Source organism: Sapajus apella, unplaced genomic scaffold (assembly GCF_009761245.1).
Source record: "Sapajus apella isolate SASKATOON/1434 unplaced genomic scaffold, GSC_monkey_1.0 scaffold14, whole genome shotgun sequence".
NCBI classification, from domain to species: domain Eukaryota; kingdom Metazoa; phylum Chordata; class Mammalia; order Primates; family Cebidae; genus Sapajus; species Sapajus apella.
In genome coordinates, this window is record NW_022436954.1 from 8,502,830 (window position 1) to 8,524,401 (window position 21,572).

At 55.9% G+C, this 21,572-nt stretch overlaps 3 protein-coding genes across 14 annotated transcripts; 2 read left to right on the forward strand and 1 right to left on the reverse strand.

The window, feature by feature from the left end:
- Positions 1 to 424: 424 nt before the first annotated feature.
- Positions 425 to 7,839, forward strand: B3GAT3 (beta-1,3-glucuronyltransferase 3). 3 transcript variants are annotated; one of them, XM_032283123.1, is made up of 6 exons: positions 428 to 718; positions 1,460 to 1,528; positions 2,220 to 2,394; positions 6,117 to 6,477; positions 6,665 to 6,955; positions 7,339 to 7,839. In XM_032283123.1, the coding sequence occupies exons 2-6, from the start codon at positions 1,489 to 1,491 to the stop codon at positions 7,435 to 7,437; spliced, it is 966 nt and encodes a 321-aa protein (XP_032139014.1). In that variant the 5' UTR covers positions 428 to 718; positions 1,460 to 1,488; the 3' UTR covers positions 7,438 to 7,839. The 3 variants fall into 3 exon arrangements, with proteins under 3 accessions (XP_032139013.1, XP_032139014.1, XP_032139015.1); XM_032283124.1 differs by lacking the exon at positions 1,460 to 1,528 and adding an exon at position 7,037 and having other exon boundaries at positions 615 to 718; positions 7,339 to 7,430; XM_032283122.1 differs by lacking the exon at positions 1,460 to 1,528 and having other exon boundaries at positions 425 to 718.
- Positions 7,840 to 8,015: 176 nt separating this feature from the next.
- ROM1 (retinal outer segment membrane protein 1) lies at positions 8,016 to 10,421 on the reverse strand. The gene is made up of 3 exons (XM_032283121.1): positions 9,266 to 10,421; positions 8,630 to 8,876; positions 8,016 to 8,518 (listed from the first exon to the last, which is right to left on the reverse strand). The coding sequence occupies exons 1-3, from the start codon at positions 9,853 to 9,855 to the stop codon at positions 8,300 to 8,302; spliced, it is 1,056 nt and encodes a 351-aa protein (XP_032139012.1). The 5' UTR covers positions 9,856 to 10,421; the 3' UTR covers positions 8,016 to 8,299.
- EML3 (EMAP like 3) lies at positions 10,393 to 21,538 on the forward strand. 10 transcript variants are annotated; one of them, XM_032283106.1, is made up of 22 exons: positions 10,393 to 10,726; positions 11,556 to 11,727; positions 11,808 to 12,065; positions 12,160 to 12,273; positions 13,457 to 13,524; positions 13,691 to 13,814; positions 14,036 to 14,206; positions 14,362 to 14,431; positions 14,518 to 14,628; positions 14,852 to 14,947; positions 15,326 to 15,481; positions 16,382 to 16,523; positions 17,323 to 17,474; positions 17,555 to 17,680; positions 17,762 to 17,893; positions 18,356 to 18,423; positions 19,345 to 19,433; positions 19,505 to 19,602; positions 19,731 to 19,818; positions 20,284 to 20,382; positions 20,654 to 20,784; positions 20,883 to 21,330. In XM_032283106.1, the coding sequence occupies exons 1-22, from the start codon at positions 10,705 to 10,707 to the stop codon at positions 21,084 to 21,086; spliced, it is 2,691 nt and encodes an 896-aa protein (XP_032138997.1). In that variant the 5' UTR covers positions 10,393 to 10,704; the 3' UTR covers positions 21,087 to 21,330. The 10 variants fall into 10 exon arrangements, with proteins under 10 accessions (XP_032138997.1, XP_032139000.1, XP_032139001.1 ...); XM_032283109.1 differs by having other exon boundaries at positions 10,508 to 10,726; positions 11,805 to 12,065; positions 12,198 to 12,273; positions 20,764 to 20,784; positions 20,883 to 21,538; XM_032283110.1 differs by having other exon boundaries at positions 10,508 to 10,726; positions 12,198 to 12,273; positions 20,764 to 20,784; positions 20,883 to 21,538.
- Positions 21,539 to 21,572: the final 34 nt, after the last annotated feature.

The following is a 21,572-nucleotide window of genomic DNA, read 5'->3' on the forward strand; positions in this document are numbered from 1 at the left end:
CTATTGAAAGGTGGGCCAGAGGAAACACTAGAGATGCTGGACTCAGGTGTCTAGAAAGGACGCAAAACTGCCCTATGGCAATGATACAATTTTGGTCAACTTTAGTTTCTTACCTATCTCAAAGGATTATAGTGAGGATTCCAGGAGAGACACCCTGAGGATCATGGGGTGGGCGTTAGATTTCATTCATTTGTGTAATGAGTATTGAGCAACTGCTATTGGGTGGTGTGACTGGATGGATGAATAAGGTGAAGATCCGGGCGCTAGGACTGGCTTTCTCGTGCAATTCCGTGATCAGGGGGCAGGCCTCGAGGTACATGCCACGTGCACCTACCCGAGATTCTGACTGCCGGCCACGCACGTTTGGCACGCCGGATATGGCGTCACCGCCCCGTGGTTCCAGGAACCTGGCGGTGAGACCGGAAATCAGGTCTACCAGGGGGCACAGATGACCGGAAGCGGGCCCGGGAGGAGCTGCTAGTCCTAGCCTAGAGCTGGTAGGATAGCGTGAGGAAGGCGGGACGCAGGGCGGAGCTGCTGCAGGGGCGGGGCCTGCGGGCAGGCGCCGGGGGTTGGGGCGGGAACCCCTAGTCCCCTCCAGACCCCGCCTGCTCGGGCGCCGGCCGCGGCGCGGCAATGAAGCTGAAGCTGAAGAACGTGTTTCTCGCCTACTTCCTGGTGTCGATCGCCGGCCTCCTCTACGCGCTGGTACAGCTCGGTGAGCGGGGCGGGGCGGGGGTGCGGCGGGCCGGCCGAGGGAGCCCGCCACCGTGCATCCCGCCCTGGGGATGAACCTCTGGCAAACACCATTCATCCCTCTCGGCCTTCCGGACAGCTCTGCGGCTGCAGGCTCACTCCCCTCTATACAACGCACCGCGGCTGGCCGCAGCACCTCGGATGTAATCCAGACTCCTTCCCAGAGCCTGCAAGGCCCCGCATGATCCTGGCTGCCGTCCGCTTCTCCAACCCCATTTCCCACCCCTCTCCCTCGCCCTGCTCCAGCCTGACTGGCTTGCTGACAGTTTCTCGAAAACCCCACGCTCATTGCTCTCTCAAGCGCTTAACTTGTTCCGTCTGCGTGGGGTGCTTTTTTTCTAGCTCTTCCCTAGATGCCTCTTTCTCATCCTTCAGGTCTTAGCTCAAATGTCACCTCCTCAGAGAGGCCTTCCCTGAACACCGTAGCTAAAGTTACCGTTCATATTCCATTCCCTTTTATTCTCTATCCTGGTTATTTTCTTCATGGCCCCATCACGGTTTGTAATAATTTTATTAATTTTTTTCTTGGCTTAGTGTTTGCTTCCTCCACTAAACTGAGAGCTCCGTGAGGGGAGGGACTGTGTCTGTCTTGTTCCCTGCTGTATACCCAGCACCTAAGGTAGTGCCTCCTAGGAAGAGTATTCAATAAATATTTATCCTACGATGCAATAAATGAATTTAACAATGAGTCTTTGGTCACAAGCCAAGGGAATGGATTGAACCCTGCCTCTTATGCAAGGATTTAGGGACAGTGCCACTGCGTTATCCTCAGGTATTTGAAAGACTGTCCTAAAGGGGATTCCATTGTGTCATGGTTAGCACCTTGGACCTGAAAGACTGTCCTGATAAGGACATCAGCTTGTTTGTTATGAGTCCAGGAGGCAAAATTATGGCCAGTAGGTAGAAAGGATGGAATCAGTTCAATATCCAGCATAAAATTGTGACAATGGAATTTATTAAGGATGGAGAGGGTCGGCTGGGCACTGTGGCTCACGCCTGTAATCCCAGCACGTTGGGAGGCCGAGGCAGGCGGATCACAAGGTCAAGAGATCGAGACCATCCTGGCCAACATGGTGAAACCCCGTCTCTACTAAAAATACAAAAATTAGCTGGGCGTGGTGGCATGCGCCTGTAGTCCCAGCTCTGGAGGCTGAGGCAGGAGAATTGCTTGAACCTGGGAGGTGGAGGTTGCAGTGAGCCGAGATTGTGCCACTGCACTCCAGCCTAGCACCTGGTGACAGAACAAGACTCTGTCTCAAAAAAAAAAAAAAAAAAAAGATGGAGAGGGTCTGCTGCTTGAGGCAGTGAGGTCCCCACACCAGAGGTATAGGCTACTAGGGAAGTAATAAGGGGATTCTGCATTGGCTAGGAATTAATGAGAAGATGATGGCCCTTTGGGATGCTGAACATTCTGTGGTTCTCTGCCTCTACCCTCTTTCCCCACTGATGCTTCCTGGGACCAGGCCAGCCATGTGACTGCCTTCCTCCCCTTCGGGCAGCAGCGGAGCAGCTTAGGCAGAAGGATCTGAGGATTTCCCAGCTGCAAGCAGAGCTCCGACGGCCACCTCCTGCCCCTGCCCAGCCCCCTGAACCCGAGGTCCGGCCTACTATCTATGTTGTTACCCCCACCTACGCCAGGTATGGGCTCTGGTGCACCCAAGAGGTCTGCGTTATCTAAGAAGTTGGAGTTGATGATGAGGAGTTTGGGGAGGCACCGGACTGGGAGATGTTTCTCAAACTATCGCATGCCAAAGACAGGAAAAATGAACCATATCTATATTCAAAGATTTGTGGGAAAATAGTTCTTGTTCAGGCCGGGCACGGTAGCTCACTTGTATAATCCCAGCACTTTGGGAGGCCAAGGCAGGTGGATCACCTGAGGTCAGGAGTTCGAGACCAGCCTGGCCAACATGGCAAAACCCTGTCTCTACTAAAAATACAAAATCAGCTGGGTGTGGTGGTGCATGCCTGTGATCCCAGCTACTTGGGAGGCTGAGGAAGGAGAATTGCCTGAACTTGAGAGGCAGAGGTTGCAGTGAGCCAAGTTCGCACCATCACACTCCAGTTTTTTTGAAACTCTGTCTCAAAAAAACAAGAAAAAGAAAAAAAGTTCTTTTTCTAGAGGGAAAATACAAAATTCCTGCCAAATTATGAAATAGAACAATCACATTTCAAAGAAATTTTGAGCTTGACAGTGAATTAACTCTCTTTCCTTAGGGACCCTTTGTTGAGAAAGTTAAAAACCCCTGGTTAAAGTTGAAAATGCTTGGTGGGGCACAGTGGCTCACACCTGTAATTGCTGCACTTTGGGAGCCCGAGGCTGGTGGATTGCCTGAGCTCAGGAGTTTGAGACCAGCCAGGGCAACATGGTGAAACTCTGTCTCTACCAAAAAAAAAAAAAAATTAAAAAAATACAAAAATTAGCTGAATGTAGTGGTGCATGCCTGTAATGCCAGCTACTCTGGAGGCTTAGGCAAGATTGCTTGAGCCTGGGAGGCAGAGGTTGCAGTGCGTGGAGATGACGCAGCTTGAGCGACAGAGAGAGAGAGACCCCATCTCAAAAAAAAAAAAAAACAAAAAACGCTGAATCTGCTTTTACTCCATTAGACCAAAAAGAAAAAAAAAGGCTGAAAGCATTTGGCCTGATAGTAATACTAGGGTCCAGAAATAGTTTTACCAGGTGTTACTTACAGTGTGTTTACTCTTTTTTTTTCATTTTTGAGTCGGAGTCTCGCTTTATCGCCCAGACTGGAGTGCAGTTGTGCGATCTCGGCTCACTGCAACCTCTGCCCCCCAAGTTCAAGTGATTTTTCTGCCTCAATCTCCCAAGTAGCTGGGACTACAGGCGCATGCCACCACACCCAGCTAATTTTTGTATTTTTAGTAGAGATGGGGTTTCACCATATTGGCCAAGCTGGTCTAGAACTCCTGACCTCATGATCTGCCCACCTTGGCCTCCCAAAGCGCTGGGATTACAGGTGTGAGCCACCGCGCCTGGCCAGTTTTGTTCACTCTCTACCAGGCACTGTGTTTAATGATCTATGTTTGTTTTTGTTTTGAATCAAAATGTAATTGGTTTTACTGATAAAACCAATTGGGGAATGTGGTTTTGGATCTGTAGCCATGGGGGTGTTAACACATCTGGGAATCAGATGGCTGTCCCGTTCAGGCCCAGGCAGCTCTAGACCCCACCTGTGACATGCACACATACACGCACACATCACCAGCCTTGAGGCAGGCAGGTAGATCTGAAGGATAAAGCAGCACAGACGAGGCCAAACCCCACATTCCACATTCCTGGTTTGTTCTTTCCATACCCCCCGGCCCCACCTGGAGACAGAGTCTTGCTCTGTTGCCCAGGCTGGAGTGCAGTGGCGCAATCTCGACTCACTGCAACCTCCACCTCCCGGGTTCCAGTGATTCATCTGCCTCAGCCTCCTGAGTAGCTGGGATTACAGGTGTGTACCACCATACCAGGCTAATTTTTTTATTTTTAGTAGAGACAGGGTTTCACCATATTGGCCAGGCTGGTCTTGAACTCCTAACCTTGTGGTCCGCCCACCTTGGCCTCCCAAAGTGCTGGGACTACAGGTGTGAGCCACTGTGCCCAGCCTCCTGGTTTGCTAAGTTCTGGTGAGGAATGAACCTAGGGGTTGCCTAAAATAAGTCCCTCTCTCTGGAAACCCAGTGCAGAAGGAAAAGAACCTGTTCTACTGGTATTTTAGAAAGTCATTATCTTATTAAATCTTTTTTTTTTTTTTTTTTTTTCTATACTAGAGATGGAGTCTTGGACTGTCGCCCAGGCTGGAATGCAATGGCGAGATCTTGGTTCACTGCAACCTCTGCCTCCCGAGTTCACGCGATTCTCCTGCCTCAGCTCCTGAGTAGCTGGGATTACAGGTGCACACCACCACACCCAGCTAACTCTTTTTTTGTATTTTTAGTAGAGATGGGGTTTCACTATGTTGGCCAGGCTGGTCTGGAATTCCTGACCTCAGGTGATTCACCCAACTCGCCTCCCAAAGTGCTGGGATTACAGGTGTGAGCCACTTCGCCCAACCTTTTTTTCTTTTTGAGACAGAGCTTCACTCTGTCGCCCAGGCAGGAATACAGTGGTATGATCTCTGCTGACTGCAACCTCCGCCTCCCAGGTTCAAGTGATTCTCCTGTCGCAACCTCCTGAGTAGATGGGACTACAGGTGCTTGCCACCATGCCCAGCTAATTTTTTATTTTTAGTAGAGATGGGGTTTCACTATGTTGACTAGGCTGGTCTCAAACTCCTGACTTCAGGTGATCCGCCTGCCTCACTCCCAAAGTGCTGGGATTACAGGTGTGAGCCACCTTGCCTGGCTCTTAATCTTTAAAACAACATTCTTATAAAGTATTGTTAATCCCATTTTACAGTTGAGGAAACTGAGGCTCAGGGAGATTGATCCATTTTCCCAAGTTGTCTCACCTAATAAGTTACAAAACTGGATTTCAGAACTAGATCTACCTTATTCCAAAGGCTGTGCCTTTTTTTTTTCTTTTGAGAAAGAGTTTTGCTTTTGTCGCCCAGGCTGGAGTCCAGTGGTATGATGTTGGCTCACTGCAACCTCTGCCTCTGGGGTTCAATCAAGCTATTCTCCTGCCTCAACCTCCTGAGTAGTGGGATTATAGGCATCTGCCACCACACCTGACTAATTTTTTGTATTTTTGTAGAGGCGGGGTTTTGCCATGTTGGGCAGGCTGGTCTTGAAACCCTGACCTCGGGTGATCTGCCCACTTCGGCCTCCGAAAGTTCTGGGATTACAGGCATGAGCCACTGTGCCCGGACTTTTTTTTTTTTTTTGAGATCGAGTTTCACTCTTGTCACCCAGGCTGGAGTGCAATCCCTCAGTCTCGCTCACGGCAACCTCCTCCAGGTTCAAGTGATTCTCCTGCCTCAGCCTCTTGAGTAACTGAAATTACAGGCACATGCCACTATGTCCAGCAAAATTTTGTATTTTTTTAGTAGAGACAGGTTTTCACCATGTTGGCCAGCCTGGTTTGGAACTCCTGACCTCAGGTGATTCACCTGCCTCGGCCTCCCAAAGTGCTGGGATTACAGGTGTGAGCCACCGCACCTGGCCCTGTGCCCTTAATTTATAGTCTCCCATAGCCAGAGCTCTGGGGTTGAGGTGAGGGATGGACATGAACTGGAAGAACAGGGCAGGTGAGTGTTAGCATGAAGTTGACAGGCAAGAAAGAGGGAGTTTAGGCATTGGTTGGGAAAGACCACGGGAGATACAGGCAGTGGCCCAGGTGAAGCTGTCTGCCCTAGCTGGAGTGGGCAAATGGTGCCTACCCTTTTCCCTCGTGCTGCATCTCTCCCCTGCAGGCTGGTACAGAAGGCAGAGCTGGTACGGCTGTCCCAGACACTGAGCCTGGTGCCCCGGCTACATTGGCTGCTAGTGGAGGACGCTGAGGGTCCCACCCCACTGGTCTCAGGGCTGCTGGCTGCCTCTGGCCTTCTCTTCACACACCTGGTGGTCCTCACGCCCAAAGCCCAGCGGCTTCGGGAGGGCGAGCCTGGCTGGGTTCATCCCCGTGGTGTAGAGCAGCGGAACAAGGCCCTGGACTGGCTCCGGGGCAGAGGGGGAGCTGTGGGTGGGGAGAAGGACCCACCACCACCAGGGACCCAGGGAGTTGTGTACTTTGCTGACGATGACAACACCTACAGCCGGGAGCTGTTTGAGGAGGTGAGCACGAGGATGGGGATGGGCAAGAGGCCAGGTGAAGCCACCTTCATTCATTACCTTGGTTAACAGTGTTGCCGTTGGCTGCTGGGTGACAGGCTGGAAGCAGTGGGCAGAGTGAGCCAGGTGGCTCCTACTGCTGCTCCCTTCCCCGGACCACTCCTGTTTCTTCTCTCCCAACCTCCGATAGATGCGCTGGACCCGTGGTGTCTCAGTGTGGCCTGTGGGGCTGGTGGGCGGCCTGCGATTCGAGGGCCCTCAGGTCCAGGATGGCCGGGTTGTGGGCTTCCACACAGCATGGGAGCCCAACAGGCCCTTCCCTGTGGATATGGCTGGATTTGCTGTGGCCCTGCCCTTGCTGTTGGCTAAACCCAATGCCCAGTTTGATTCCACCGCTCCCCGGGGCCACCTGGAGAGCAGTCTTCTGAGCCACCTTGTGGATCCCAAGGACCTGGAGCCACGGGCTGCCAACTGCACTCGGGTAAGGGAATGGAGGCAGGCACAGAAACCTGGCTCTGGGATGGACAGGTTTTGGAAAGGTGCAGTGAGACCCTGGGAATAGGGTGGTTTAACCAGGAGGGACTCTCCAGATCTCTGATCAGCCTTGCTGACTCTACCGAAGGAGAAGCTGGGAACCAGGGAGGGAAAGTGGTCTGCTGCCACTCCATCCCTGAGTCCTGGGAACCCATGCGGCACAGACAGGATGAAGGAATAAGGCCCCGTTTTAGAGGCACTAAGTCTTCCTCCACCCTGCTCTTTACACTTTGAATATGTGGAGAGGGTTAGAGAATCCATTCCAGGCTGAGGGCCCCAGAGGCCTGGCTGCCGCTGGGCCTGGCTCTCACTGCTTCCCTCCTGGCACAGGTACTGGTGTGGCATACACGGACAGAGAAGCCCAAGATGAAGCAGGAGGAGCAGCTGCAGCGGCAGGGCCGGGGCTCAGACCCAGCAGTTGAGGTGTGATGGCCCCACCCCAACTCCCACCTCTTTTCAGGCACAGATCTTGTGGGACTGGACCCCGGGCCTTCCCAGGATGTGGCTTTCCAAGTCCTGACTCTTTGGAGCCGGAAGTGGCCCCTCTGCCCCTCCAGGCCCACAGCATGGCCCTGCTGCTTTGCCCCTCCCCTGGCCTGCCATGTGGCACTGCCCACAGGCTGGGGACAAGCAGCCCTTGTATTGAGCCAGGTCAGCCCTGTCTAGGGTGGAGTAGAAGGACAGACGGACTCAAGAGGGAGGGCAGCTGAGTAACTGGGTAACTTATTGGGGCTGGGCATGCACTGGGGGGCTGGAGGAGCTGGGCTGGACCCTCCCCACCTGAGCATGCTGATCCCCTCCTACCTTCAGAATAAAGAATCTCAACCTGGAGGGCCTGTTGTTTTCCTTTCCTTCTTACATCGGGTTGTTGCTTTCTGATCCTTACAGATGTGGGCTCCTGTTCTGCACAGGTCGAGCCAGGGTCCAAACTTTGGAGTCCTGGCTGCTCCATCAGACAGAAATCAGTTCTCCCAGGCCCCCATCCCCTTGAAAGAAAAAGCAGTTGCTTCCATCCAAAAACTTTATTGAGTTTGTACCAGAATCCATCTCCAGGCCTTCCCACGTCAGTTTCCCATCACTCTGTTCTTGGTGGTTGTTCCCTGGTGGTTCTGGCTATGAGGGCTAGGCCCTAGGATATCTGGTTTTCTTTCTTACCCCAGTCCAGCTCACTGACTATCCTTAACCCTTCTAATCCCAGGATTCCCCTCCCCAGCCTGGAGCCTTGGTAAGGAATTGTGAGATTTCCAGACTTGTCCATCCCTTCCTCCTCCCCACCCCAAGCTCCAGGTCCTTAGGCCTCAGATAGATCCTCCTTGGGAGGTGCCTCTCCTGGTGGGGCCTCCTCAGGTGCTGGCCTGCGGGCAACCCATCCCTGTAGCCATGCTGTTTTCAGCATCTCTTTCAGCCCACTGGGAAAGAGATAGCCCTGGGTCTCTCCTTCCCCATCAATGACCCCTCCAAGCCCCTCCAGTGCTGTTTGCAGGTACCGCAGGCCAAGGAGCACCAGAGCCTGTGGGGAAAGCAAGGGGAAAGAGTCAGAGAGTCAGTGTTTCCAGGAGGCCCAGCGTTGGAGGCAGGGAGTCCCAGGTGGGAGGAGGCCTCAGATGCTTTGCTGACTCACCTGCAGTAGGAAGGTGACAGCCAGCATGCTACCCAGTGTGCCTGCCAAGTCCTGCAAGTGCTCCAGCAGCACCTCATGGCACCCTTGGACCCAGAGGTTTTGGTTGGGTTGTCGGGGATCGAACAGGGGATGGGCGTAGGAGTCTGAAAGACGGTTTTGCAGGCAAGGCCGGGGTGAGTGGGGGTTGCAGCAGGAGAAAGGGACTCCATCAGTCAGATATAGGCCTTCCACATTGCTCTGGATCCGGCTGCAAACGGAGGGACAGAGGGTTTAGGATGTCTGGAGATAGAGGCCTGGGGGAGGAGGTGAGGGGCACAGGTGTTTGAGAAGGGAAAAAGGATGGTAAAACATTTACTGACTGCTGGCTTACGTGCCAGCCAAGCATAATTCACTTTATCTTCACAACGACTCTATCAGATAGGTACTATTATCTCCATTTTACAGGTGAAGGAATGGGCCCAGGGTGATTTGGTAACATGCCTGGGTTTCACAGCTAATAAATAGAAGAGCTGTAACCCACCTCTCTGCTACTGTGCTCTACTTATTGCCTTTCTGGGCCAGGTGGGGTTTCAAGGCAGCAGGAGGGAGCCTGGCTAAGGAGGAGGAGGAGGAGGAAGGGTGAAGCAAATCACTCACTCAACCACGTCCTGGTCACTGGGGTCCAAGTAACGGCTGCTGACCCACTGGACCCCAAACCAATCCTTGTAGCCGTGGCGCCCGCAGCAGTGGTACCTCAGCTGTAGCTCATCCACCAGCCTTTTGTCCTGACAGTGCCCAGGCACCTCTGTGTCCCTGTAGTGAGCCAAGGCAGTCCCCAGGCCCTCCTCCAGTGCCTCATCCAGACTCCCAGGCAAAGCCAGGGCTAGGCCAAGGGCGAGGACCAGGAGCCCCCCACCACCAGCTGTGCCAGCCACCAGCAGTGGGCCCAGGACCCCTCTCCAGGGAGGGTACAGAGCTGCATTCAGACTTGCCCGGCTGGCTCCTGCACCCACTAGTCCTGTGCCCAGAGCCACCACACCCGCTGCCAGGGCAGCTTGGGGCAGGGTAGGGAACTGACAGGAGGGAGCCAGGAAGGTGCCAAGGTGCCGCAGCTGGACCAGGAGGTGCCCGCTACAGAGGAGGATAAGGCCACCGGCCAGTGCCAGTAGCCAGGAGAGGAGCCAGAGCCCTTGTGCCAGGCGGATGCGGGGCTGCAGGGGCAGCACCAGGGGCAACACCGGCGCCATCTCCCATCTCTGCCCAAGGAAGTGCAGGACTCTCGGGGTTGGAAGCTGGCTGGGGCAGCATGCTGAGTCAGCCTGGCCCAGCTTGAGCTGAGCTAATGCCACCCTGACCCCAATACCCTGAGCATCCTCCCAGCCTCAGCCTTAATAACCCGCCGTCCTGTCAGCCCCAATACGGGCTGCCTCGGCCTTGCCCCTTAGGAGAAGCTCCGCCCCTAGGCCGAGGGCCCGTTTTGTGACCCCGCCCTTGCCCCTCGCGGAAGTGGTGGAGCTGGTCGGCTCAGCCCTGAGGGGCTCGGGGCTGTGGGGCGGAGACCTCGGGGCGGGTGCTCCCTCCCGCGTCCCCTGGGAATCCGGGGGCGGGGATCCGGGAAGGGCCTGGAGCCAGAGGCCGCGAGCAGTCCAGGGGGTCAGCCGGCTGGCCCCGCCCCCGTACTGAGCGGTGAAGCCCGGACAGGGAGGGGTTAGCAGGCGGCCCGGCCCCCCCCCCCCCGGGCCCGCCCCCCCTCCCCCCGGGCCCGCCCCCCCTCCCGCGCTTCCTGGCGGCTCCGCGTCCGGCGCCTGTTTGTGCTGCGGCGCCGTGGCCCCGGACGGCCTCGCCACCCCACCCCCGGGAGCCGAGAGCGGCCCCGGGAGAGTCCGAGGGCCCGGGGGGGTCCGGAGACTGTGGCCCCGGACCCACAGCGCCCCCTCCAGGCTCCTTCCTCGCGCCCGACAGCGCCCCCGCGGGGTGGTGGTACGGCGCCCTTCGCGCGCTACCCGGGGTGCTTCCCCTTCCCCTCTCCCGGGCCGTGGCCCCCGCGGCTTAGACGCCTCCTCCGCCGCCGCCGCTCGGAGCAACCCGGGGGCCGGATGGACGGGGCCGCGGGGCCCGGTGAGTACGGGGCGGGGCGGGCGGCGTGCCCCTTCCCGGAGCGCCCGGCCCGTCGGGCTATGCCAGAGCTGGACGGCTGTCTGGAGGCGTCCCCGCGTGCTCCTCTGCCCAGGGGCTCCGAGCATCCTCCACAGTTCCTCCGGTCGCCTTCCCTAGTTACTCGGGTCTTGCTGTCACTTCGGGCTTCTCCAGCGTCTTCTACCCCCCCACGTAACTCCAGACCCCTCGATGTTTCTCTGCTCCCTACATTACTCCGGGCCTCTTCTCCTGGTATTTCAGCTCTTTTTCCTTCTAACCCCCACTGTTCCCTGAGACCTTCACTGTGACTCTGCTCACCACCCAGACCCCTCTCCTGTCACCCTGCATCTGTTTTCCTGTACTCCATTCCCGTGCCCTGCCCTCTCTCCCGGAGTCCCCCCGCTCAGTTACTCCTATTTCGCTGGAGACCTGAGCTTGCTGTGGGCGCGTGGGGAGGGAGGGCTGCCGTCCCTCCCCTCACCAGTGCGGTGCCTCTCTCTGTGGCTCCCACGTTCCTCGGCAGTACTTCATATCCCCCCCACCCCGCCCCATACTCCATGGTACTCCCAGTCTTTGCGGAGGCTGAGACGGCAGCAGGAAAGGAGCTTTGCCAGCCTTCTCGCCTGCCCTGCCAGAAGGAGGCCCTTGATCCTCTACCACCGTCTCCTCCCGTCTGGACGAGCATCCAAAGCTGGGGCTGCTTGAAAGGGCAGTCCTGCTGGACACTTGTAACGTTGTGGGGGGACAGAATCCCCTCTACGCTTTCCTCAGGTGGTGGGTACATTCTGAGTACTTCTTGCCCTTTTCTCAGGTGAGGGCTCTGCTCGGGAGGCCCTGCAGTCTCTGAGCCGGCGGCTTCGGGTGCAGGAGCAGGAGATGGAGCTGGTAAAGGCAGCCCTGGCAGAAGCCCTTCGCCTGCTTCGGCTGCAGGTGCCCCCCTCCTCCCTGCAGGAATCTGGCACACCAGCTCCTCCAGGGGACAGGTATGCATGTTAGCACACCCCCTTTTTCCTCCTCCCTGGGGCCTCTGGGGCTTCAGTTTAATTCATCATCTCTCCAGCAGTCTTGCAGCACCCCCAGGACTGCCACCCGCGTGCACCCCCTCTTTGGTGAGCCGAGGCACCCAGACAGAGACAGAGGTGGAGCTCAAGTCATCCCCTGGACCTCCTGGCCTGAGCAATGGACCCCCAGCCCCTCAGGGAGCTAGCGAAGAGCCTAGTGGGACCCAATCTGAAGGAGGGGGCAGCAGCAGCAGTGGTGCTGGCTCCCCCGGCCCCCCCGGGATCCTCAGGCCCTTGCAGCCCCCACAGCGTGCTGACACGTAGGTGTCCTGTGGCCTCGTGGTGAAAGCTGGGAGAGGTGGTGGGATTTTGGAGTGCAATTGGAGGGAATGACCTTCACTGTGCCCCCACCAGGCCCCGAAGAAATTCTTCCTCCTCCTCATCCCCCTCAGAGCGGCCTCGGCAGAAGCTCTCCAGGAAGGCAATTTCCTCCGCCAACCTGTTAGTGCGGTCCGGGAGCACAGAGAGGTGGGTGAGGCTTCCCTTCAACCCACCCCGCCCCAGGGGCAGGCTCTTGACTCTCCACATCCCTCACTTTACATCCCTGGGTGGGGTGGGGGGACCTCATTGCCCAACAGGAAGAAAGAAACAAGTACTCTTGGGGCACCTGCTGTGTACCGGGCACTGTGCTAAACCCTCGACCTCCTCCATTTCAGTCAGTCCCTACAACATCCTTGGGGGGTAGGTGGTCTCATGCTGTCCATTGCACAGGTGAGGAAGCAGGCTCAGAGAGGGTAAGTCGTTTGCCTGGGGTCACACAACTAGAGTCAGGATTTGAACCTAACTTTTCCTGACTCCAGTTCCCCTACCCTTTCCACTACATCACAGCACACCTTCCGTGATCCCAAGAGGCTTTTCTAGAAGCTCCCATGACTTTCATGGATGGCTGTCCCTAGAGCTTCAGCCCTCTTTCCGCTGGATCTACCAAGTACCAATCTATTAATACTTATTTCTAGAGGGCAAGGGGACGTCCTGGTGGCCGAACGTAGTTGCCTCAGAGTTTGTATGGGCCCTAGGACACTCAAATGTTCATTCTAGCCCTGTCCTTGGCCTGTGCTTTATTCTCTGAAAAGATAGTATCACCTTACTGTTATCTAATCTCAGGGATCTCTGGAGAGATGTGGACTTTCTCGCTTACCTCCCGCATTCCTGAGAGGCGGGGCTGGTGTACATTCTGGACTCCCTTTGGTCCCATTTTACAGATGGGGTGATGAAAGGGTCAATAGTGAGGCCTGGTGGTGTGTACCTATAATCCCGGCAGCTGGGGCGGCTGAGGCAGAAGAATTGCTCGAACCCAGGAGGTAGAGGTTGCAGTGAGCAAGATTGCGCCATTGCTCTCCAGCCTGGGTGACAGAATAAGACCGAGGCCTGGTGGTCTGGAGGAGAGAAAGGGCTCTGGCACCCTGCACTGCTTCTTCCAAATTTTGTGGCCTTGTGCTGTGCGCTCAACCCCTTCAGCTGCAATCTTCTCATCTCTTAAATGGAACTAAAGACTCTGTCTATTCTAGGGCCCTGATGCTCATGAAGCAAACTACAGGCTTGCAGAGGTGACTGTGGTTTCTGCAGTGACCTCCTTTCTTGTGTCCTCCCTGTCCCCCCCTTAGGTCTTGGGACCTGACCCCAATCCCTGTGCTTTCTCTCTTCCCAATAGCCGTGGGGGAAAAGACCCTCTCTCCAGCCCTGGGGGCCCTGGATCTCGGAGGAGCAATTATAATTTGGGTATGTACAGAGGAACAGAGAGAAAAACTTGGATGGCAGGGTTAGGATTTGGGCTGTAGCCCCAGGAGCTGTTTTGGGCTGTGAGGCGTGGTGGGTAGAGTTCTGCTCTGTCTTTCCTGGAAGGGGGGCTGTGGGTGGTAGTTGACACCACCCCTTTTCTCTGTAGAAGGCATCTCAGTGAAGATGTTCCTTCGAGGTCGCCCCATTACCATGTACATCCCGTCTGGCATCCGCAGCCTTGAGGAGCTGCCCAGCGGCCCACCGCCAGAGACCCTCAGCCTTGACTGGGTGTATCCTGCCCCGTCCAGTCCCATAGGAACCACCTTTCCCACCTTGGGACCCCTCTTCCCTTTACAGTTTTCTCCTGGGTCTATGGGGACAAGGAGCCTTCTAAATCCTCTCCTACCATTATTCTTCCCCAGGCACTGCCAGCCAGAAGCTCTGTCTTTTTCCCCCCTTCCTCCTCCTGCCCTTGATCTAACCCTTTCCTTGACCGTGATCTCCACCCCAGTTATGGGTACCGGGGTCGTGACTCCCGCTCTAATCTGTTTGTGCTGCGCTCTGGGGAGGTGGTCTACTTTATCGCCTGTGTGGTGGTGCTGTATCGGCCTGGAGGAGGCCCAGGGGGTCCTGGAGGCGGTGGCCAGAGACATTACCGGGGGCATACAGACTGCGTTAGATGGTGAGGGGCCTGGGGATGGTGGGCTTGGCAGGAAGAGGACCTGGGAGGGTGGAGGAGCAGGAGGGAAGAGTTGCCTTGCTGGTCTGCAAGCTTGGAGAAGGTGTCTTGGATGATCTGGAGAGACCCTTTCCCTAGAGTGTCTTCCCCCGCCTTAGCCTTGCTGTTCACCCTGATGGTGTTCGGGTAGCCTCGGGACAGACAGCTGGAGTGGATAAGGATGGAAAGGTAAGGCCAAAGTTGAGGAGCAGGCAGACATGCGGTAATTGCAGCCCAGCTTTTCTTTACACCGGTGACTCTTCCTCCTCCACCAGCCCCTGCAGCCTGTGGTTCACATCTGGGACTCGGAGACACTGCTGAAACTGCAGGAGATTGGACTGGGGGCCTTCGAGCGGGGTGTTGGGGCTCTGGCCTTTTCAGCTGCGGTGAGCTGGCCCCAAAGCCTCTAGACCCCCATTCTTACCTGGGAACCCCACTCTTGCATGTCACCAGGAAGCCTTAGAAGTTCTGGCCTTCCTGAACCCCACCCAGCTGGTTCTCTTGGGAAAGGGACATGTGTCAAGTTCTCCTGCCCTCTCCATCTGTGACGGTACCTCCTAACCTAATGACCATGAACCCCTGCCCCTCCCATGTGTCACCTTTCTTAAGGATCAGGGTGCCTTTCTTTGTGTGGTGGATGATTCCAATGAGCACATGCTGTCGGTGTGGGACTGCAGCCGGGGAATGAAGCTGGCTGAGATCAAGGTGAGGAGTTCACGTGGCTTGGAAGGGCTCTGAGGTTGGGGGTGGGAGTGGTGGAGTACGGAGAACTCCAGACTCACCCATACATTTCCTTCCTTTTTGGCTGAGTCACATGAGACAAATCTTCTAGCTTCTCTGAGCCTTAGTTTTTTCATTTGTGATATGGGTTCTGACCTCATGAGGGATAATGTATTAGGTATTAGGGTGATTAATTATGATTGACAGGGAATAGTGCTCTTAGGGGACCAGGGTCTTGAAAGAAGGGTTGTCCTGGGGTTTCTGGACTTCTGCCAGCCAGCTGTCATGATACAATTGAGGAGAGTCAAGTAGAAGGAAGGTACTCAGGGCTTGGGGTGGCTGAATCTAGTGTCTTCCCTTCAGAGTACAAATGACTCAGTCCTGGCCGTTGGCTTCAACCCTCGTGACAGCAGCTGCATCGTCACCAGTGGGAAATCTCATGTCCATTTCTGGAACTGGAGTGGTGGAGTAGGGGTTCCTGGGAACGGGACCCTTACACGGAAACAGGGAGTCTTTGGGGTGAGGCATGGATCAGTAGAAGACGATGGGGAGAGCAGAGTGGAAGAGGAAGTACTGGGCTGAGTACTGTAGACCCTAAGGTTCCCTAAACCCCACCTGCCCTGTGACCTTTTTTTTTTATTTTAAGATGGGATTTCACCATGATGGCCAGGCTGGTCTTGAACTGCTGACCTTAGGTGATCCACCCACCTCAGCCTCCCAAAGTGCTAGGATTACAGGCGTGAGCCACCACGCCCAGCCGGCCTTTTTTTTTTTTTTTTTTTTTTTTTTGAAATGGAATCTTGCTCTTGTCGCCCAGGATGGAGTGCAATGGCGGGATCTCGGCTGACTGAAACCTCTATCTCCCGGGTTCAAGCAATTATCTTACCTCAGTCTCTCGAGTAGCTGGGATTACAGATGCACGCCACCATGCCTGGCTAATTTTTGTATTTTTAGTAGAGCCAGGGTTTCATCATGTTGGCCAGGCTGGTCTCGAACTCCTGACCTCGTGATCCACCCACCTTGGCCTCCCAAAGTTCTGGGATTACAGGCATGAGCCACCACACCTGGCTTTTTTTTTTTGAGACAGTGTCTTGCTCTGTCACCCAGGCTGGAGTGCAGTGGCAAGATCTCAATGTCGGCTCACTGCAACCTCTGTCTCCTGGGTTCAAGCAATTCTTCTGCCTCAGCCTCCCAAGTAGCTGGGATTACAGGCGCCTACCAGCACACCCAGCTAAATTTTGTATTTTCAGTAGAGACGGGATTTCACCATGTCTCATGCCTTGCCTCAGGTGACCCGCCTGCCCTGGCTTCCCAAAGTGCTGGGATTACAGGCATGAGACATTGCACCTGGCCTGCCCTGTGACTTTTAATCTTTGCCTTCCCCTTTGACCTCTGCTCTCTGCTCTCCCCTCACCCTAGAAATACAAGAAACCCAAATTTATCCCTTGCTTTGTATTCCTTCCGGACGGAGACATTCTCACTGGGGACTCAGAGGGGAACATTCTCACCTGGGGGCGGAGCCCTTCAGATTCCAAGACCCCAGGCAGGGGTGGGGCCAAAGGTATGTGGCTGGGGGTAGCATCTGGGAAGTCTAGTACTCCAGAGGGTCTGTGGGAACAGAGGAGAGGGTTTTCCATTCCCCTCCTTTTTTTTTTTTTTTTTTTTGAGACAGAGTCTTACTCTGTTGCTTAGGCTGGAGTGCAGTCACACGATGATCTCAGTTCACCGCAACCTCCGCCTCCCAGGTTCAAGTGATCCTCCCTCCTCAGCCTCCCAAGTAGCTGGGAGTACAGGCACACGCCACCATGCCCGGCTAATTGTATTTTTAGTAGAGATGGGGTTTTAGCATGTTGACCAGGCTGGTCTTGAACTTGAATCCAGGCAGAGCCCTTCAGATTCCAAGACCCCAGGCTGGTCTCGAACTCCCAACCTCAGGCTGCCTTGGCCTCCCAAAGTGCTGGGATTATGGGCGTGAGCCACTGTGCCCGGCCAGGTTTCCCATCTTTTCACTTTGAGAGTTGATAGTTCTCTGTGGGGGCTGGTCAGCAAAGGAGAAGGGTGTGGGCAGCACAGCAAAGGAGAAAGGGCTGGAGCTTTGGGTTTGCCAGATCTCAGGCTCAAATTCCAGTTTTGTCATTAGTTGTCTGGCCTTCAGGAAGTTACCTCACTTCTTTGAGTCTCAGTTGTCCTGTTTGTAAAGTGGGGAGAATAACAGATCTGTTGGCAATATGAGGATGAGAGACAGTAGTGGGTGCATTCATTGGCTGGGAGTTCTTACTCTATTGTGCCAGCCAAAGCTGGCCCTGTTTCACACTCCCCTGTACCCCAAAAACATGACCTACTTGGGGCTTTGCCAACAGAGACCTATGGGATTGTGGCCCAGGCTCACGCTCATGAAGGTTCCATCTTCGCCTTGTGTCTTCGGCGGGACGGTACAGTGCTGAGTGGTGGCGGGCGGGACCGCCGGCTGGTACAATGGGGGCCCGGGTTGGTGGCCCTCCAGGAAGCTGAGGTGAGGGCTGGGCTGGGGTCAAGGGAGTGAGGGGTAAGAGCAATGGTCAGTGGGCTCTTGACATCCTGCCATCACTGCAGATTCCTGAACACTTTGGGGCCGTGCGAGCCATTGCTGAAGGGCCTGGCTCTGAGCTGCTGGTGGGAACCACGAAGAATGCGTTGCTGAGGGGAGATCTGGCCCAGGGCTTCTCCCCTGTAATCCAGGTTGGGGGTTAAGGCCTCAGGGAAGGAGGGGGCAAAGGGGTGTGAGAGAGGGGCAGGAGTGACAGTCATGCTTTGCTGCAGGGCCACACTGATGAGCTCTGGGGGCTCTGCACACACCCCTCCCAGAACCGCTTCCTCACCTGTGGCCATGACCGGCAGCTCTGCCTGTGGGATGGGGAGAGCCACGCGCTTGCCTGGAGCCTCGACCTCAAGGTAGAGCCCTATGTCCCTGGATCCCCCATACCACCCCTAACAGGACTCCCGTGGCCGGCACTCCTTCCCCAGCACCTTCCTCCTGCCTTCCAGAGGCAGCTAGTTTGTACTGGTAGGGCTGCACTGGCTACTCAAATATTAATTCTTCTGTACTGATTGGTGAAAGCTGATGCTTCTAATACCGCCTGGGCACTCCCCGCCACCCCCAGAGCCCCTCAGACTTCCTCTTGGTCCAGCACCTAAATGGTTAATCTCCAGCACAGCTGTTGGTCTCAGTTCTGCGGTTGAATATTTTGGTATCACTGCCTGCTTAGGTTCAGTGACACCCAGGCATCCCTTCCCTCTCTTCCCATCTTCTCCTTGGGAGTAAGCAGCTTTGAAGTTATCAGGAGGACAAGGGGTCCATTCTGCTTCCCTCACTAGAAAGGCATCTTCTTGAATTTGCCTTCTCCCCTCTCCCAGGAGACTGGTCTCTGTGCTGACTTCCACCCAAGTGGGGCAGTTGTGGCTGTAGGACTGAACACAGGGAGGTGAGAGGGAGTCAGGACTCCCAGAAGGGAAAGCAGGGAGGTCTGGGAAGGGTTCCTGGTACTGGGGGAGTGGGAAAGAGTGACCACCTCTGCCCAGGAACCACCTACGCCTTGGCACTTCTCCATGCCTCTCCCTGCAGCCCCTGCCGCCTGGGCTCCCCTCCTCTCTGATGGTAATCGTTTCTCCCCCTCCCCCAACCACTGTCTCCTCCAAGCCTGGGAGTGGAGGAGGCGGCAGCCCAGGATAGAGAAGCAGTGGGAATGGGAGGGGCATAGGGGAGACAAACACTGGGAAGTGACAGGCTTACAGCCTGCATAGGGCCTTTGTAGTTGGCCCCTGGTCTGGTCTGTCGTTTCTGATTCCTTTTTAGATGGCATTAGAAGCCCCTCAGTCTTTATCTGCACTTAGCTCCTTCTCATGTCTCAGCATAAGAATGCAGTGGTGGCAGAGTGCGATGGCTCATGCATGGCTCCTAGCACTTTGGGAGCAGAGGTGGGCGGATCACTTGAGGTCAGGAGTTCAAGACCAGCCTGGCTAACATGGTGAAACCTCATCTCTACTAAAAATAAAAATAAAAAAAACTAGTTGGGCGTGGTGGTGCACACCTGTAATTCCAGCTACTCAGGAGGCTGATGCGAGAATGACTTGAACCTGGGAGGTAGAGGTTGCAGTGAGATCTTGCTACTGCACTCCAGCCTGAGTGATAGAGTAAGACTCTGTCTCAAAAAAAAAAAAAAAAAAAGAGAAAACTAAAAAAAAAGAATGCAGTTGTGACCTGTCTTCTACATCAGTCTTTCTGTGTGTATCTCTGAGCTTCTTTGATTTGCCACCCCCAAGCCTGCCCAGGGTAGCCTCCCTGGGGGTCTCCCCACATCCTGCCTTTTTGCCTTCCTATCTGCCTCCACTTCCCTCCCTTCCAGGTGGTTGGTTTTGGACACAGAGACCAGAGAAATCGTGTCTGATGTCATCGATGGCAATGAGCAGCTCTCAGTGGTCCGGTATAGCCCAGGTGGGAGCCACCCCCACCCTGGACTCACAGGGGTCCCTGGCCCTTCCCTTTCTGAGTGACTGTGTTTGCAGATGGGTTGTACCTGGCCATTGGTTCCCATGACAACGTGATCTACATCTATAGTGTTTCCAGTGATGGTGCCAAATCCAGCCGCTTTGGCCGCTGTATGGTGAGGAAGTTGGGGCGTATGGTGGGCATGATAACAGCTGGGAAACTCACAGAGTTCTGATGCATCATGGGGGCTCTGGGGATGGGAAATGGAAGGGACGTTTTAAAACTCTTGACCTTTTCTCCCAGGGTCACTCCAGCTTCATCACTCATCTTGACTGGTCCAAGGATGGGAATTTCATCATGTCCAATTCTGGGGACTATGAGATTCTTTACTGTGAGTGGCAGTGAAGCAGGACGTGGGGAGAGGGTAATTGGAGTGGGTTTTATTTGTAGGGAGCTCTTGTAGGTATTGTCAGAAAAGGAAGTGGAGATGGGGTTGATGTGGGGTTGGAATTGTACATAGGAGAAATTCTGTGATTTTGAACCGACTAGTTTCACGCCATGTCTTGTTGACTTAAGAGAGTTGAAAAATGCTCCAAGAAAAGTTTGGGAAAAGTTTCTCAGGGCAAGTGTGGAGGACTTATCTATGGAGGAAGAACTCACGGAAGCTGTTAGAACTCAGAGCTCAGTACTGAGGCACACAGGGTGGGTTGCACAGTGGGAGGGGGAGATGCTACTGCGGTGACCAGATCACCTGCCATCGCCGGGTCTCATGCCAGTCTTTCCAATCTGGGTTTCCCCGGCATCTTCCTGACTGAGGGCAGGGTGAAAGCTGGCTGGGCGGGCTCCTTCTTCCCAGGGGACGTGGCTGGAGGCTGCAAGCAGCTGAAGAATCGTTATGAGAGCCGAGACCGGGAGTGGGCTACGTACACCTGTGTGCTGGGCTTTCACGTCTACGGTGAGCAGGGGCGTGGAACCCTGCTGGAGGGGTGGGGGACAAGGTGGAGCCCAGTTTGGGCTCGGAACGCTGGGCGTGTGTCGTTGGGTGGGAGTCCAGAAACCTGAAGATCCAGCCCAGGAGGCCCCCCCCCCCGGCCCTCGGGACCGGGAAGGGTTGCCTGGAACGCTGCAGTGGGTGGCCGTGGCTGCCGGAGCGCCTGAAATAGTGCAGCTCTGGGCCGTGGGTGGCAGTGGGGAGGAGGTCGGGCTGAGGCCGGCCGCTGTGCTAGGCGTGTGGCCGGACGGCTCCGATGGGACCGACATCAACTCCCTGTGCCGCTCCCACAACGAGCGCGTGGTGGCGGTGGCCGACGACTTCTGCAAAGTGCATCTCTTCCAGTACCCGTGCGCTCGTGCCAAGGTGAGGCCGCGGGGGGCCTCGGGGGCGGGGTGGGGCGGGACAGGACGGGTGGGCCCGAGGGCTCAGCCGCCACCGAAAATCCCTTCCCTCCTGCCCAGGCGCCAAGCCGCATGTACGGTGGCCACGGCAGCCACGTGACCAGCGTCCGGTTCACGCACGACGACTCGCACCTCGTCTCGCTGGGCGGCAAGGACGCCAGCATCTTCCAGTGGCGAATGCTGGGCGCCGGGGGCTCGGGGCCAGCGCCCGCCACGCCCTCTCGAACCCCCTCCCTGTCCCCCGCCTCCTCGCTCGACGTTTGATTGCTGCCTGGCGGACCAACTGGCTGGAGGTGTGGATCTGCCCCGCCCTGCCCCGCCCTAGTCCCCATAGAGCAGGGGCCGACTCCTCGACTGACTTTGAGACATTCCCGATCGCGCATTTCCCTGGAGGGCGCGAACGGCGCCTCTGCACACACTGTTTAGACCCGCTGGCTGAGCTGGGCAGCCCCAGCCTAGGCCTTGACTCCCGCTGCCTGCTGAGGGGCAATAAACCAGAACCAAAGTCGCCTCCCGGTGCTTTTGTAGGGCGCAGCTGGGCGCCTCCGGGGCCTTGTGGGGTGGGGACGAAGGAAAAAAGGCATGCGGAAAGGGTTAGGGAGCGTAGACCATTTATGCAAATAACAGGCAAAGCCGCTTGCAAATAACCTGGCGAAGCGCGAAGGCGCGCGAGTCTTTCGGGGCGGCAGGAGAACCTGCAGGGGCCCAGCGAGGACACAGTTAAGTCCGACTTCTCTCCCGCCCTCGGAA